Source organism: Lagenorhynchus albirostris, chromosome 2 (assembly GCF_949774975.1).
Source record: "Lagenorhynchus albirostris chromosome 2, mLagAlb1.1, whole genome shotgun sequence".
NCBI lineage: Eukaryota > Metazoa > Chordata > Mammalia > Artiodactyla > Delphinidae > Lagenorhynchus > Lagenorhynchus albirostris.
The window spans coordinates 22,328,929-22,347,099 of NC_083096.1; the positions used below are offsets into that span (position 1 = coordinate 22,328,929).

At 36.9% G+C, this 18,171-nt stretch overlaps 1 protein-coding gene across 16 annotated transcripts in view; it reads right to left on the bottom strand.

Moving 5' to 3' along the window:
* Window positions 1–18,171, bottom strand: part of ENAH (ENAH actin regulator) — a 156,845-nt gene that overhangs the window by 7,038 nt on the left and 131,636 nt on the right. For 4 of the 16 annotated variants that reach the window (XM_060127775.1, XM_060127741.1, XM_060127747.1 and 1 more), the window contains 9 exons: window positions 17,425–17,729; window positions 15,429–16,211; window positions 13,144–13,448; window positions 12,060–12,202; window positions 11,845–11,902; window positions 10,534–10,582; window positions 6,917–6,983; window positions 4,179–4,241; window positions 886–964 (listed from right to left, as the gene is read on the bottom strand). In XM_060127775.1, the coding sequence (XP_059983758.1) occupies window positions 886–964; window positions 4,179–4,241; window positions 6,917–6,983; window positions 10,534–10,582; window positions 11,845–11,902; window positions 12,060–12,202; window positions 13,144–13,448; window positions 15,429–16,211; window positions 17,425–17,729 (1,852 nt within the window). The remainder of the gene's footprint in view (window positions 1–885; window positions 965–4,178; window positions 4,242–6,916; window positions 6,984–10,533; window positions 10,583–11,844; window positions 11,903–12,059; window positions 12,203–13,143; window positions 13,449–15,428; window positions 16,212–17,424; window positions 17,730–18,171) is intronic. The other 12 variants (XM_060127783.1, XM_060127798.1, XM_060127812.1 and 9 more) reach the window with 5 other exon arrangements.

Here is an 18,171-nt window from a genome sequence, read left to right on the forward strand (position 1 = left end):
TGCAAAACTGAGAGTTGTTTTACTAAGATGTCCTGCCTTCCATTTCAAATATTTTAAACACCACCATTTAAAAAAAAAATTATTTACCTCTTCTAGAAATAAGATAGTTCAAGGTTCCAAAATCACCTATTACTCCTTCCATTTTTTTTTCTGTGTATACAGGTATTAAATATAATGCATATGTATCCAAAATACGAACAATATCTTTTTCCTTTTTATAAAATCGACATAACTGTTCATACTGTTTGGTTACCTGTCTGTTTCACCTAATGTGGGCAAGTGTTCACAATTCATTGTTCAATATTCTCAGTTATGGACCTTAATAGCTGCAGTGCCCTCCTCCACACTGTATAGTTACATACTTCTATCCTATTTTCTTAGCATAAATTCTTCAAAGTGAAATTGCCGGGTTCAAAGGTAAATCATTTATTTTTAAGGCTTTTGGTTTGTCTTCCCAAACCGCTTCCTAGAAAGCAGAAGTATGTGAGGTGAGAGTGCCCATTTTCCTCACATTCTTGCCAAAACCAGACTTGGTGGGTCCATTTCGGCTAATGATAAGTGAAAGCCCATTTTTTTTTAAGCAGTTGTACACCATTCACTACATTTAAAGTTTATAATATAGCATTAAACCATTGCCCCTACCCTCCACCACTGTTGGCACTTTATGCAAACTTATGAACCAAAACATGAGGATTTGAAAAAAATAACATAGCACTAATGCCACTGTTTAACTTGCATAAAAAAATATCTAACTCTACATTCTTTTTTTTTTTTTAACTCTACATTCTTTTCAAACACGTTCGCAACCTGTCAAACATATGCACATGGGATATTTTTTTAAAAAGAACCAGTGCAAATAAAGGGAGGCTGCCACTGGTCACCCACCTGCTTCAGCCTGTCATAATCCAGTCCCTCCGTCTGGACTCCGTTGGCACTGGGCTGTGACGAGGGTGCAGATTTTGGTCTGTACAGATGAAATTTTCAGGACAGGTAAATAACGCTTAGGATATTTAATGAGTTCATTAGTAATTGCAAACTTACCAACCCAACACCAGATTAAAGTACATTTCTTAAAACACGAGTTAAAAAAAAGTTAATTGTTCTAATAGTTGCAGAACTGATAAGAACATATGAAAGTATTTCTCACTTTTCTCAGTATTATCAGTTATTTGTAAAGAAATCAGAAAAAGGTGATAAGATGAGAAGACTTCTCCAGTAGAGGACGACACTCTTTGGGCATGAGGAGGGTGACTGGGTAACATGTGGCAGGGTGATCAGGACAGACGGGAGGCCAGCCGCAACGTCCCAGCCCAAGTAAAACAATCATGTTTTCTCCTTTTGAAACTGTACGTTATCTACTAAATATCTGGCAAACCAATGAACAGGAAATTATAAAGACTTGAATATTTCACTCTATATAAATCAATTTACAAATGCTATGCAGGGGGAAAAAATACTTAATGAGTATGATTTCTTTGTATGTGTTTTATTCCGTTTTAAGCATCAAAACAAATAAGGATATTGGAAAAATGATTATTAAATTAAAAGTATATTCATGTGGCTATTTCCCAATGAAGTTTTTATGAAGACATCATCTGAATTGTCATCTAACTACTTCCATAAACTTATTTTATTTTTTTAAAAGGAAAAGGGAGGGGAATGCCACATAGAAGCAGATGGTCAATTACTATTGCACTTTCAGAAGTTTAGCTTCTGTTAAAAATTTTACATGAAGAAATAAGTCTTAAGTATTAGGTACATTTTTATCAAGTCAGTCAGTCATGGCTCCCTCTCCAATTCTGGCAATGAGAGAAAATACTAAGTGGAAAATCTAGAATTTTAATTAGATGGTCCTTTATTTTCAGGTTTAGTATATACTAAGTGGCCACTCTTTAAGGGTCACAAATCAATGCAAATGAAAACCATTAGTCAGGTCATATATTTCCAACTTTGCAGAGTACCAATGTTAGAAATCTGAACCAAGATTCAATGGGTATAATAACTTTTTCAAACTTATAATTGTTATAAGGCATATTTATACTTCAAACCCATAGGCACTGTTTGTGAAGATAAAATATTGAGTTAATCTGCTTTAACATCAAACATATGACAACTTAAAAGATTGCTGTGAAGGAAGACAACCAATTTTATTACATATCTGCTGCTATGTTTATATGAACAAGAAAAATAATAACTTTCAGAAAACCTCATTCAAGAGGCACTGAGCTAGGCCCTGGGTTGGATAAGAAGATTTATATGACATACTTCCTTCCCTCTTGAGACAATACACCTTTTTCACTTCGCTGAGACTACTTAATTCTACAGTCAATTAAGACGTATTGAGACCCACAGTGTGCAAGTCACAATGCTCTGGAGAGCCTGGTCTATACAGTAAATATTCATAAAGGTTGACATACTGTGCATTTCATTTACCCATAGTGTCCATCCTGCTCTCCAGAAGTAAATTATTATTTATTCTGCTTTTCTTTTACATTTCACATTTAACTGTTACAAACTAGCTAACTGTTTTCTCCTAAACTTATACTGGGCTGGCCAAAGAGTTTGTTCGAGTTTTTCCGTCAGGTTTTTTGGTAAGATGTTACAGACTATCCCTGAAATTGATGTGAATAACTACCGTCTGCTACTTAACCAGGCAGTATGTTATGAATATATCCATATTTAATAAACAATGCAAAATTATTGTTATATGACAGAAAACTGTGGAAACATGCAATTTTTAAAAACTTTAACTCATGCTAACATGCAATCCACCTCCACCTCCACCACCACCACCTCCACCACCACCACCACCACCACCACCACCACCACCACCACCACCACCACCACCACCACCGTGATAATTTACTAAAGGGGGGAACTTTTCATACTGAAGGAAAGACGTAATCACCACTTCTCAAAAAAGGCTTATCAACATTATCCCAGGGGGCACTACGTATGAAAGCAGCAAGGTAACTGAGAAGATTTACAACAGAAAATCTCATTGTTAAATGCTACTTTTCTATGTGCTAGCAAATTTTCTAAATAAGTCTTCTGCTCAAAACAATTAAACCATCTCAAAAAAAGCAGGAGAAACTGTTTCACTATTGTATTATGAGCACTTTATGCAGATTTAACTGGCTGACAAAATGAACTTACCAAATATTTTAATCATCTATGGCATGAAAATAATTGTAGCTAATAACAGTCTGGCCACACAGAGTCTGATTACAGAACTCCTTACTCACTGCCATAGACACCCCCTCCATATACTATTTAATTCATGCTCCCAGTAGACCTGATGTGTATTTTTAAAAATAGATGTATATAATAACATGGGTATGTCTTTATTTCTAACATAAGGGTTTTTACCATAATTGATAACAAAAAAGGGGGATTCTCAGAGGTTTTTATTACTTTATAATGAGTGTAGCCTCTAGATACCTGCCTATAAAATAACTGTACTACAACTGTTTAAGTCTCTATTCTGCCAAATTAATTCTAAATATGGCTTAAGCACTTGAGGATTTTAAGTAATTGTCAATTTTTTTAATCAAGAAAGAAATACATGGCTCATATCCTAAGTTTTCTTAATTAAAAAATGGTATAATAAGACTCATCCTAGAAAAGAAATAATCTCAAGGATGTTAGGTTGTTAAAGATACTCAGTATACTGCAAAGTATGTAGGAAATAGAGATTTTCCTCAAATAATAAATTATTACAATTGTGGCTATAGTACTGACCTGTGTTCCAGTGACAAACAGTACAGGATCTTCTATTCAAATTTTTAAAGCCTTGTCTTATACTCATAAAGAGAACGGCCTTTAAAATAAAATGCAAAAGCTACAAACACTCTAGATATATGAGGTCTTAGCGTCCCACGCTAGTATTTCTGATATGTTTATCATTTATATTAGTATTTCTGATATGTTTATCATTTATATTTATCATAATCCAAATATAAACTGATGGTGGGGAAATGAATACTATTAATCTATTAATTTTTCTCATTAAAACCGCTCAGAATTTTTTAAAAAAGTGTTCTAAATACAGCTAAATATGAAAGGCTCGATCTGCCTACATCTCTCCCTGTGGTGATGACCAATCCATGTAGAAAAAGCTCAGCCCTATAACATATTATTTCAAAATCTCAAATCACAAAGTCACATCAGGATGATACCTGTGTAATGAATCATAGGACCTGTTGTCAAAAACAATCTGATTTTTCCTTGAAGAATCCCGTCTATGAAGGGGAAAAACCATTTAAAGGGGTATACAATAGAACTTTAAAAATTAATTCTCATTATGTTACTGTTTTATAGGTTTTTAGTTATAGCAAACAGAAGAAGAACTAAAGGAGTCCATTAACTTTAAAATAATTGTTTTTCCCAATTAAAAAAAATTATTTGGAGACTGAATCTAGTTATGTGAGGACACTGTTTACTTGACAATTATAGAGAATTTTTAAAAATCATTATGCCAATGGCTACTTTTACAGACTGCAGACATAGTAAAATCTACCTATACAAAGATTCAACAAGTATCAGAACACAACCAAAGACATTTCTATTAGAGTGAGTACAAATAAAACTACAGGTTCAAATAAAAAACACAATGAAAATCACTATAGCTTGAAGTATACATAATTAACTCTTCTCAGGAGGCACATAAAGAACTCTTTTTCCATCTTGAATACAAGATCTGTAAGCTCTTAATAGAAACCACAGGAAGAATTCACAAACTTTCCAATGTTATGTTCCAGGCATGATTTAGAGCATTTTTAACTTCAACACTCTTGCTTTTATTCTGTCTGACATCTTCACTTAATAAATATAGCATAATGCAATATCTCATGTATATTATAGGGTATTAATCCATCTTATCACTAACATAATTTTGACATGGATGTTCAGAAGAGAAATGGGTACTTTCAGTACTGTGCAAGAATAAAGTGTGCTTAAATAAAAACAAAAAATGGCCAATATACTTGCTTTCAGAAGGAACGGGGTAAATAATTTAGGAAGAAAAGCAATACAGTTATTAGTCTTTTAAACATATTTTAAAAATCTTTTATGGTTTAAAACTGCTTGCAGTGAAATTTTAAGACATACATATCAGTGGTTGGATCAAATCTATCAAAAGGGATATGAGCGCTCAGGAAAGAATTGGAACGTCTATTTTGGGAAGAGAGAGGAAAACTATCTACCAGAGCTAGAACATCATTACAATACACTACTAGATATAAGAACCCGTATTTGACAAAATATTTTTTAAATGGTGATGTTTAGAGCACTTACTTAAACTTCCTTTAGAAGTCTGAAAAATCTCTGAAATAAAATTCTTTCCTTCATTAAAGGAACCCACCCACATCAAGGAACACATACATTCCACGTGGAGAAGCTTTTCCATGTCCCTTCTAAGATAGGACTTTGGCCATGAATTTAAGTTTAGCTTCAGCCAAGCTCACTACAGAATCCCTATCAATGAGGAAGGGATGAAAGTAGTGACAAAGGACAAATGGCACGTCACAGTTCTGTTCTGATATGCACTTGATAAACCAGGCTTCGTAATGTGCTACTGAAGAAAATCTGTAACAACTACTGGAGATGCATTAGAAGGCCACATCAATTAGGTACGCAAGAACATAAATGTGCAATTTTTCTACTCTACTGAAAAAACATGTTCACCAAAAGCAATTCTGCCATTTTCTCCTAAAATCAAATATATTCATCTTTCAGTCACTTAGAAACTGAAAGCTTCTATACATTCAAAAAAGGCCCAGTTTCTTTGCGGAGCTTAAATAACTATGTCATCACCAAATCTTCCCACCAACAGAAAGAACCACACAAAAAACAAACCCAAACTTAGATTGAAGCTAACACACAACAGACTTGTGACAATATAAGATCTACTCTTGCATTTTTCTTTATTAGGTTTCTATAATTAGACTCAAGTTTGCTTTTTATGAGGCAAAAATAAGACAAATAGCTCAGAAAGAAAAGGCGAAAAAACTTTTTAGTCTCTAGATACATACCTTTCTCTGGAAAAAATATGAGTCCTTTAAACTGTCTCATAAACCAAGAAAAAGTTTCACCTATGTTTAAAGACCTATGATATAAAGTTAGTTATGATAGTAAAGTATGCCTGGCTAAGAAATACTGAGTTTGCTTGACCATGCATACAAAGCCACTTGTAGAAACACGAATTAACCAGTCTTGTTTCTGAGCATTATCTTTTCTAACTCGATTATAATCAGAAGTTTCAACTGAAAAATAAATCTTTCTACTTTATAAATTCAAAATTTTAGGTTTTATTTTACTCTCTCTTAAACATTGTAGCTTTTTCTCTCCAGCTGCCTTTCAGTTTAAAACATAAGTTTCTTTCAAAAGTTCAATGTTGTTTATTGACAGGGATAATGGTATTGAGGTTATACAGGAGAATGTCCTGTTTCTTAATAAAAATGCTGAAGTATTCAGGCTGAAGCAGCACAGATTTGCAAACTGCCTTCCACCTATTCAGAGAAGCAAGTGTGGATGTGTAGATATGAGTTCAAGCCAATGCTGGCAAAATGTTAATAACTGGTGAATCTAAGTGATGGGTACACGGACGTTTGCTATACTCTTCTTTCAACTTTTCTGCAGTTCTGAATTTTTTCAAAATAAAAAAATTGGGAGGAATAAAGCTATCTTAAAATTTCAGACAACCTGGGTGACAATAATAAGCATAGGGTAGAATTTAGACAATTACTAATAAAAATACAGTGGGGCTTAGTGGTCGTCCAACAGCAGTAGGATTATAGATGTTTTATTTGCTCCTTTGTACAATTTCAGATCTACCATTCGAATATTTTTTACAATAAAAATGCAGATTTCTTTTCAGGTACAATTCTAAAATAAAACTTAGGAAAAAAACTGATACCTGGAAATAACAGGTGACTTGCTGCCATTCATTGTACTTGCTCTTTCCCAAGGTTTTCTTGTCGGTTCTTTAAAAATAAAAGAATGTAAGTTATTAAATATCCTATATGCTCCCAGAGTTAGGATTCTAATTTGTACCATTTCAGACCCCAAAATGAGAAGAAATTAATAAGCAAGTATGACAAGTTTCCCTAAGAAGAACTTAGATTGTTAAATCTAAAATACAATGATTTTAAACACCAGATGGTAAGAAGTTTCTCTAATAAAGATAGGATAATAAGATTAAGGGTAAGACAATTTTAATTAATTAGAATGGAATTGTGAAAATTATTTTAAATTAATAAGGATAGTTTAAATTTATAAGAATGGGACAGTATTAACTATACTCTTTTAAACTATTTTTAGTGCCAATGGTAAAACTAATAAAAAGAATCTTTAATGTGTTCATGTACTTCAATAGTTAATCTGAATTCAAACAGTCCTCTTGGGAAAAAATTCAAACTCAAAATATATTTCAGAATCATCCGACTGTATTGTACTTCCTTGACTGTCAAACAACCAATCCAATTCTTGGCACTTAGCAGACAACTCCAGTTAAATAAAGTTCCCTCTGAGCTTTTAGTTGATTGTGCTTTGAACTGTTTTTCTAATCTGGGCTGCCTTGCTGATGCCATCACTGGCCTCACTGGATGACTGGGCGAAATCTGGAGTGGAAGCTTGTCATGGAAGGATGAATCTGGGCCGCATGAGCATCAAGTCTACATACAAGTTGCACAGAGTATTAGCTAAAAAAACTGGTCTGAGTTCCAAGGTAGCCCCTCAACTGGCCTATGCACATTCTTACTGAGGTAGCTTGTCCTCTTTTCAAACTGCACATATGCAAAACTAAATTTAAACTCTCAACTCAAACTCTGAAACACTGCTTTTGTTCTGGATTTCTGTTGCATTCAGTCACCTAGGTGTGAAACAAAGTAACAAAGTCATCTTTCATCTTGCTTTACTCCCTGTCAATCAATCAATGGTTACTCCTTCATCTGTATTCTAACAGCTAACACACTCTCTCACTGACCACCACAGAGTGAGCCAGGGGACATCAGATAATCAGATGAGGAGGTCCACGACACACAGAACCAGAAACACATCCAAGAGACATCTGCCAGAGGAGGGGAAAAGAGGGAAATCTTGAAGGACAACTGGACAGGCAGAGAATAGCCATTAGGACACTGTCACTAAAGAGGCAGGCAAAGAGATGAAGAAATAATTCCAACATGATAAGACGTAGCAATTGCTACCATTTAACAGTTGGCTGATGTCCTTTCTCAATCAGCCAAACCAGAACTATCCTTTCATCTTCAGAGAGTGCATGTGGTTTTGCGGAAGAGCAGTTCAGTTTGGCTCTGCAGATAGTGAGGCCGTGTTCTCTCCGAGGGGGCTCCAGGTCGGTTTCAGGAGGAAGGACAGAGGCTGGGTTGCCTTCATTGGGTCTTTGGAAACACACCAAATCCTTACTGGCACCAGTTTCCCTATCTTGGTCCTCCCTGATTTCTACATCACTCTACTCACAACTGCAATTTTAATGTTCCTAGAACAGTTTCAGTTGATTGTCAACTCAATTCTTTGCAGGATGAAGTCTAAACTCCTGATCTTCTCATAAAAAGCTTTGAACATTTTACTTCTAACTTGCTTTTCCAAACTTTCTCCCCCAATACGCCTCAAAAAGAACCCTCCATCCTAGTCAGGCAAGTCTACCTGATATTTCCTAGTCTCTTCCAGCTCCAACTCCCATCTTTGCCCATGACGTACCCACTTCCTGAAACAGCACCCCTTCCTCTACTTTCAGCTAAGGTAAATAAATACTCTTTAAGGCAGGGTAAAATGTCATTTTTTTCCTACAAAGACGACCCAGGTGATTCCAAACTATACAATCTCCTCCCTCTTTGACACATTATTTAATAATTCAACATGTGGTTGCAAAAGATGAACTTTTCACTTGTGTGTATCTCATCATCCCAGCTGAACCATGGATTTCTTGCGCTTAGGGTGACTTTATCTTTTGCTTCTTTTTGGCCTGTCAAGTGTCTGACACGTGGCAATTAGGGGGAAAAAATTTTTTTTTGACTGAAACAAGTGAAAAAAAAAGAAGCCTCCAGACCTTCTGAATGAACCTTAATTTTATAAACATGGCACACATATGCAAACATACACACAAAAACACACGCAAAATCCATGCTTCAGTTTTCATATTTTAAATAAGGGGATATATATTAGATAAGGAGTTCTTAACTGGAGTCCATAGATAACCCTCAGGGAATTCACGAATATTTTGCAATGGTGACAAATTTTGTATAAAAATATGATTTTTCCCTCCCTGGGAGAGGGTCCATAGCTCTTTTCAAATTCTAAAAGTTTCTGTGACCCCAAATTATAGTTGAATTCTAAAACATCTATGGTTTTAATAACAGCATGCATTTTGATTTTGGCTTTGAATTTTTAATGAAGATAACATAAACTGATTTGAGTCCTATTCAGAGGAAAACTTATTCACAGTCACAATATAAATTATAATACAGCAATCAGACCGCTGAAGAGTCACTATTCAATAATGAGAATGAGTGGTTACAGACAATTTCCTATAATGGATTCTTATGGCTCATTCTAAATATTAATTCATCAAACTCATGAAATTTACTTATGTCACTTCATTCCAAATTAGGTAAGGAGATGAATCGACAGTCTAATGCTTAGCCTTTAGTCAAATATGAAGAAATGACATGTACACTGTAACAATCTCATATTCTAAATATGGATATAGTCATCATTAAGTACCTCCAGTGAAATGTATTTTGTTAATATTCTAAGTAATATATTCTATGCCCAAGACTTCTCAATGTCAGAAATTTTACTGAATTCAAGAACATTTCCCAAAAGTTTTAAGGAGATTTATTTCTATTATTTTTTTAATTGAAGTATATAGTTGATTTATAATATTGTGTTAGTTTCAGGTGTACAGCAGTGACTCGGCTATATACACACAGATATATTCTTTTCCATTATAGATTATTACAATATAGTTCCCTGTGCTATATAGTAAATCCTTGTTGTTTAAAATTTTTTCAGCCTTACAAATTAGAAGCTTTATTTCCTTGATTATCAATATTATGCAAATGAATGGCTAAAATGACGATTCAATGGGAGAATGTTTTGAGATAGACTTCAATGCTAGCTACATGCTCACATAATCCTTACCTTTAAGAATCAATGACTAAAAATATTTCCCTTTCATATGGATAACATATTTTTCCTTAAGTGAATAACTTCAAGTCATTAACAATAATATACACAGAATGTGCAAAAATCATGATTTTCAGAGAAAGAGTCATCAGAAAAAACCTTTGGATTTTAATAGATCTCCCAATATCGGAAAGAAATTAACAGCTGCTTCTGGGGTCACAAAAGGTAGAGGAAAAAGTCAGTGCTCTCAAGTGTGAACAAAGAACTTGAACGTTTTAGTAACTAAGCAGTCGCTTTACCCAAACATGGGGAAATGGGGAATTTTTAATTGAGGAGTGTTGATACTTACAGAAAGTTCATAAAGATTAAAATATATCTCGAACTTACCAGGTGTACTCGTTGAAGAGGCCTTAGAACTTACAGGCTCTGAATCTTCCTAAATATACAGAAATACATATTAATAATACCACATCTTCTAGAAACCTGTTGTAGACATTTGGTGTTTCATACTTTCTGCCATTTCCCACTTTTCCCTTCATCAATCTTGTCTCCCTTCTACACTAGTTTAGACCTTTTTCTTATCCTAGCACCTCCACCCCTGTTCCCACCCGCTGCAGCTCCCCATGGCTCCTTTCCTCACGCATCCTCATTGAGAGCTGTGCTCGCCAATGTGATTAAGCCAGATATGAGAGAGAGATTTGAATGGCATCAAAGAAGGCCAAATGCAGCAGGGAAAACAATTATACTGTTAAACACTAATATATAAAACAAATAAAGCAGAGTCTGCCCTCCTTAACTAGAGAGCGGGGCACAGCTAATAACCACAGGGCTCCTAGGGGAAACATTTGAAAACCGTGATTTAGTCTAATTCCTTCATTTTAAATGCAAGGAAACTGGACTTCCCTGGTGATGTAATGGTTAAGAATCCGCCTGCTAATGCAGGGGACAGAGATTCGAGCCCTGGCTGGGGAAGATCCCACATGCTGCGGAGCAACTAAGCCCGTGTGCCACAACTACTGAGCCTGCGATCTAGAGCCCGCGAGCCGCAACTACTGAAGCCCATGTGCCTAGAGCCCGTGCTCCGCAACAAGGGAAGCCACCACAATGAGAAGCCTGCACACCGCAACGAAGAGTAGCCCCCGCTCGCCGCAACTAACTAGAGAAAGCCCATGCGCAGCAACGAAGACCCAACGCAGCCAAAAATAAATAAATAAATTTATAAATGTAAGGAAACTGAGACTTTAAGAGATTTAAAAAACCTAGTAGAAGGTCATTCACTCCTTCAATGGTAGGCTTGGGTACAGAATTAAACTCTAAAGGTGAGAATTTCAGTGCTTTTCCCCCAACCCCACACATTCAACCCATTTTACTAAGTAAGAATGCCATTAAAAATTTATAAATAATACCATTTTTAGTATCTGAAGAGTTAAAAAGAAACAGCTGTTAGTTGAAATTAATTGAGTTCAAACTAATCTTTGACACAATTTCCTGAATGATCTATACTTGAATTTCACATTTTCAGGTGTAGTAGACTATTTTTATTTTTACTTATTTATTTTTTGCCTGCACCACGCAGCATGTGGGATCTTAGTTCCTTAACCAGGGATCGAACCCGCGGCCCTGCAGTAGAAGCGCAAAGTCTTAACCACTAGACCGCCAGAGAAGTCTCCACGTAGTAGACTATTTTTATTAACTTACATTTTTGTCCTCTTTCTGTTCTGTTTCTATTGTTGATCCCTTTTCAGCAATTCTTCTCCTAGAAAGAAGGTAAATCAATTTTTTAAAAAAAACATCAGGTAACTTAGTGTAAAATTATGCCAAAAGGGAAGAACTGCATCTAGTTAAATTATACTTAGAATAAAAGTAACAAAATCCTCTCAATTCTGGACACATCCATATAATTTCTCACTCACCTCCTGGCCAGCAGGGCACTCATTTCTTCCATTAAACCACTGCCCCCTAATGGAAGGGGTCCATTTCCACGACCCGTATCTGTTTTAGATGAGGCCGAATTCACACCAATGTTCCCTCCGCTTGGGAAAGAGGCATCCTCCACCTTAATGAGAATATACAGACATAATAAACTCCTATGTGGGACAATCCTACGTTTATTAATATATTACATTCAAAACAGAAGGATGTATCAGCATTCATTTCAATAAAAACACCTAGATATTGTTTTTTAAACTTTAAGGACCAATGGAGTAATTTTATGTATCAGTGAAGTTTTATCAAAGCTAACATCACCAATAATGGGATAAAATGCTATCACATGTCCCTTTGTGTAATACATTGAAAAGGACATATTACGTTGGTAGTAAAAAATGTAAAACCTGCCCCCCAAAATGCATAACTCGAATCAAATCTTAGGAAAATATCAGATAAACCAAACTGAAGGATGATCTACAAAATAATTACATTGTTGTCCTCAAAATTGTCAATATCATGAAAGAGGAGATTGAGGAAATATTACAGATTAAAAGTAAAGAGACATTACAACAAACTATAACAGGTGATGGAGTAGAAAAAGAAGTGCCATAAAAGACACTATTGGACAATAGATGAAACTTGCATAGATTTGTAGATTACAGTGTCGTATCAATTGAATGTCCTGATTTTGATAATCATGCTGTGGTCATGTAGGTGAATATCCGTGTTCTTACAAAATACAGAGGTAAGTATTTAGGGAAATGGGGCAAGGTGTCTCTGATTTATTCTCAATTCAGACAAAAAGAGAGTGTGTGTGTCTGTTTATACAGAAGGAAACATACACAAAGAATAATAAAGCAAATGTGGTAAAATGTTAAGTGGTGAATGTTACAGAAACTATGATTCTTGCAACTTTAATTAAGTTTAAGTTATTTCACATGTTTTTTAGTCGATGAAGTTAATAACATAGGGTTCATAAAATCAGAATACAATAAATTCGATGTTTTAGATACTGAGACAGAATAAGACATGACGTAAAAAATACAATTAATTAGGAGATGCATTTACCCGTGACACTTTTCGAAGTTTTGCTCCAGCAATTGCAGCTGCAAGTCCAGTTAAAGGGCGATTGTCTTCAGACATGGATCCCGAAAAAAATCCAGATGCAGGGAGGGGAGGAGCAGGAGGTGGGGGGGGAGGAGGGGGTACTTGATTAGGAAGAGGCGGCGGAGGAGGCGGAGGCGGGGGCCCTGAGGACGGAAGTGGAGGGGGTGGAGGGGGTCCTGGGGGAGGAGGAAGTCCGGCTGATGCCTGGGCAGGACCTGGCGGGAGTGGAGGAGGGGGTGGAGGTGCAGGTGGTCCCAAGACAATGCCTGAGAGAAAGAAATGTTAAGACCATCAACAACAGAGCTAAGTGACACTATCTTAGGAGGAAAAGCATGTAGAATGACATGCTAAATTAACTTGAACATTTAGTACAAATTAATGTGTTCAATTTATCATAATATTTAAAGTCCAAATCAGTATTAAAAACATACTAACAATTACGGCCAAAGTGTATAACTACTCCCTTTACTGTTAGAGCTTTATTAATAGAACTTTGCAACAGATCATCTAAATTAGTTTTTTTTTTTTTTTCTTTGCTCACGGGCATTTGGTAAATAAAATAAATGCTTATAAAATGTGGGACAGAGGCAGCATCCCTAAAAAGACAAATGAATGTATAGGATGGCACAGTTAGTGCTGCTGTTCAAAATAACAGACCAAAATAATCTGGGTAAACCTTAAGAGTTGAGACAATAAATTCTACAACAGTGAAAGCATATAGTTACTTGCTTTCCAAAGTGACTGCATCGAGAACATGAAAGAAGGGTGGGTCCCAGGCTTCAATATCTCAAAAATATTCCACATTTAAAAGCAATGTATAAAGAGAATTGAGAATCGTTGAAGTAAAGGAATCTACTAGAACAAAGTAAAACCTCAAAACAACTATCAGAAATAATGAGGAGACACAGAATTTGAAGTACAGAAGACAGGGGTTAAGAGAGAAATGTCCAGATCTTGTAAAATCACAAAGGAGTGGACAAGAACAGGAACCAGGAGACTGACCCTGTAGGTCCTCCCCCTTCCTTAAGGCTTAAAGGGGTATTTTAGGACAAATAAAATGGTATTTGCAAACTGGGTGGTAAGTTTTTTGAAACTGCTAACTTTGAACAGTTACACAAGCTGGAATCACAAATTGCTGGAAGAATATAGTGATGGGCTGCATGAGGGGTCATCAGAGCTCTGTGGATACAGGAGGTCGGCCTTTGGACGCTGTCAGGCTAACTGTGTCTCTCTTGTTCCAGAATCACTTTCACAATGATACGGAACTGCACCTACTAGAGCTGTGACTCAACCTTTAAGCAAATTCAGTAAGTCAACATGAAAAATATACACACAGCAATAACGAGCCCTTAAGAACTAAGATTTCTTTTTTAAATAAATGTTTCAAATCCAGACTAGAACACCGTTCCTTTGTAAGTACAAATTTGTTGTCATATTCCTTCCTGTAATCCTCCCTAAATCCTATTTTAAAAGGGAGCGGGTTAAGTATCTTCTTACTTACTTATAGAACAAGGTCCTTCTCTGCTTACAAATAATCCATACTTAGATTACATCCCCCCTCCCCTGTCACTGTGACAGCAAAGTTCAGGCGTGGGGAGTGGGGGGGATAACTGTAGAGGATGCTATCCTCTCCCAACTATCCCTTCAGCCTGCTACTTCTTGGAATTTTGGACCATGGAACCCTTTGGGGCACATATCAAGCCTGCCATCCTCTCCACCCTTTGTGCAAAGTTGGGCTGCTCCCCAGGGCTTAGGGTGGCACCCATCCATGGAAGTCTGATATGAGAATCCCAATACGTACAGGACAGGCCAAAACGAAATAGGGTCCAAGATCAGAACTGTCCCAGAGGAGACTCCTGGATGACAGATCTAACGACTACAGCTGGGCACTAACTATAATCTGTATGTTTCCCAGAAATTAAAGGAAGACAAGTTTGATTATATCAATATATTTATTGTGTGGATTAATGTATCAAGTAATGTTTTCCTAGTGAAAATGAAAAGAAACATACAGAAGCCCTTAAATACTGAATAACACTCTGACTATGACACTGCAGAAGATATCCAAATCTAGTTCAATATGGAAATCCCTCATACTGATCCTCCAAATGCAATTAATCCAACAGAAAAGAACCCACCTTCGCCTTTTTCAAAAACCATCCTCCCCATTCTTCTAGGCAATTAAAGCTGTGGATGTGTAACATTTCCAAGTGATCAGCTGTTAGTCGCAATAACGGAAGCCTTACCCTGCTGGGCTGGAGTCTCGGCCGGCTGAGAGGCTGCCTGCAAGCCTGGCTCAGAAGCAGAGGAGTCTCCCAGCACAGAGGTTAGAGGAGTCTCCACAGAGGCAGGGGCAGCTGCAGAGGGAGAAGGGAGAACACTAGGCTTGGATGAGGGAGTTGAGGCAACAGGGGTGCTGGGAGGAGGAGAGGCTTGAGATCCACAGTGTGAGAGTGGTGCGAGGGAAGGCGGTGGCAGCGCAGCTGGCCCTGAGGTAGGCGGTGGAGACACTGGACACGTGACAGAGTCGAGCAGCCCGCTGGGGGCCGCTGGTGATGGAGGCCTCTGGGGCACAGGAGAAGAAACACAACCGGGGAGGACAGGCCTTGGACCAGTAGCTCTGCCTGGGGGGCTGCTAATCATTACTGGAGGAGACGGAGGGAGGGGCGAGAAACTGGAAGTAGACCAGGCACAGGGCTTCGTAGCTGGAGGTTGAGGAGAGGGTGTGTTCACAGGAGAAGAAGGTCGAGAGTTTTTGTTCAGAGGACGAGGAGCTGTAGCATAATGGGGAAGAACAGGGTGGAAGGCTGAACCTAGAGATGTTGCAAAACGTGTCGCGGGGTGTCGAAGTGGTGGTGTAGGGGGTGTGGAAGTGGGTGGCAAAGCAGTCACTACAGCGTAATCAGGAGTGGCCTCTGACACTGGAGCTGAGATGACTTTAGCATATGATGGAGGAGGTGCTGAAGGAGGCTGGCAACTGGCATACTCAGGAAGTGGAGCATGATACAGGGAGCTGTCGGAGGATGGAGCTGGACAGAGGTGGAAAGCAGCGGCGAAAGACAGGATAAAAAAGGAGAGAGAAAAAGGGAGCTAGTAAAGCCACAAAACCAGCATTCAGACAAAATGTACAAATGTAGACTACAGTTAGTACCAGAGAATAAGCACATGGGCAAATAACTAATTTCACTCCAAAATGTCTTAACTTATAAATACATTCTAAGATCCAAAAGAGGACAAGTTTTCTTTTACTCTAACAAGTTGACTGACAAATTAAACTGATTAGCTTATTCTTTACAAGAAAAATATCGTAGTCTTAATTTTCATTATTTCGTCCACTAAAAGGACATTAACATTACATGAATAAGACCACAAAGAAGAGTAAGCTTAGTTGTTTTTTTTTTTTAAATAATAAAGAGAGAAACTAGCAAAAAGTTTATCGTAAAGGGCTAGAAACCCCCAAATCCAATGTTTATTTGTGGAAAAGTTTTGTTTTGTTGGCTATAACTCCAGAAAACAATTAGGCAATCAAAAGCAAATGAATGAACTCGAACAACAAACCCATCAACCAGTATTTAATCGACCCATGTTGAAACTTTAGATATAGGCCATATGGAATAAAATAATAATTCTTAAATCCTATAATAAATGTTAATTTTAATGAATGTCAAAATACCTCAAATTTTCAGTCATATCTTAACCCTTATGTCTTTCAATAAAATTCCATCAGATTTAGTAATTTTTACTAATTTTTCACAATACTTGCATATATTTAAATTACTAGTTAGCTCTAGAGAGGATACTTTTTAACCTACTGTTTTTAATTCCTCCTTCAAAAACTTCAGAATACAATCAAATTTCTGGAATGCTACGGTATTCAAGACAATTTAAGCACTCTCAGAAGGGAAATATATTCCAAATTCATCTAATATAAAAATTTCCCATAAAAACACACTTACACTTTATAGCCAATTTATAGGGAGTTCGAAGAATTAGAAGAATTAGAATGCCAGAATAAAAATTTCCTGGAGCTTTCTTTAAGTCTCCAAGCAATAAAAGCAATAGAAATAAAAAAAGAAAATGTTAAAGCAGCAATAGCCACATATTTGTTCTAATTTCAAATCGTATTGCTTAATCCCAAGCACCTCAAATGTGAAATATTCTTTCTAATACACGAATACACAAAATGCCACTGCCATCCAAGCTCAGACATCAGGAACACGGAACAATCGGTCAACTTCTTACCGGCATTTGCCATTCTTCTCTCTCGCTCCCATTCCAGCTGCTCCCTTTCTAGCTGCTCTTGCCGCTCTCGTTCTTGCCTTTCCCGGTCCAGCCTCTCCAGCCTCTCCCGCTCTTGTCTCTCCCGTTCCAGGCGATCCTGACGTTCCCTTTCTTGTCTCTCTCTCTCCAGCTGCTCCTGTTCTAGTCGCTCCCTCTCCAGCCTTTCCCTTTCTAACCTCTCCCGCTCCAATCTCTCCCTTTCCATTCTTTCTCTCTCCAGCCTTTCCCGCTCCAGCTCCTTTTGTCGTTGCTGTTCTTGTAGTTGCCTGAAATTAAGAAATGAAAAATATGCAACTGTGGCTACTCACCATTAAAAACCCACTCTTTTCACAATGAACCTATGAGAACCTTAGTTCTGATTTAAATACAAAGCAGTGTAGACCATGCAATCAACATCTCTCCACGTGAAGAAAGACTACGTTAGATAGAGACGGCTTATGTTTCATACGAATGAAAATAATTTCTATTATTAGGATCATTTTGGGCTGCTTCAGCACATTACACTAATGTCTCATTTTATTCTGTACTTTTCATGAATAAAGTGCTGCAAATAAATGAATAACTGAACATACCACTTTAATGACCAAGACATTATTTCAATCATTTAATGGAAATATCTCTAAATGGTAACTACCTCCCTAAAACATCAAATTTTTACTGTATAAATTATATTTTATCATTTTAGAAAATGCAATGGCTAGTCACAGC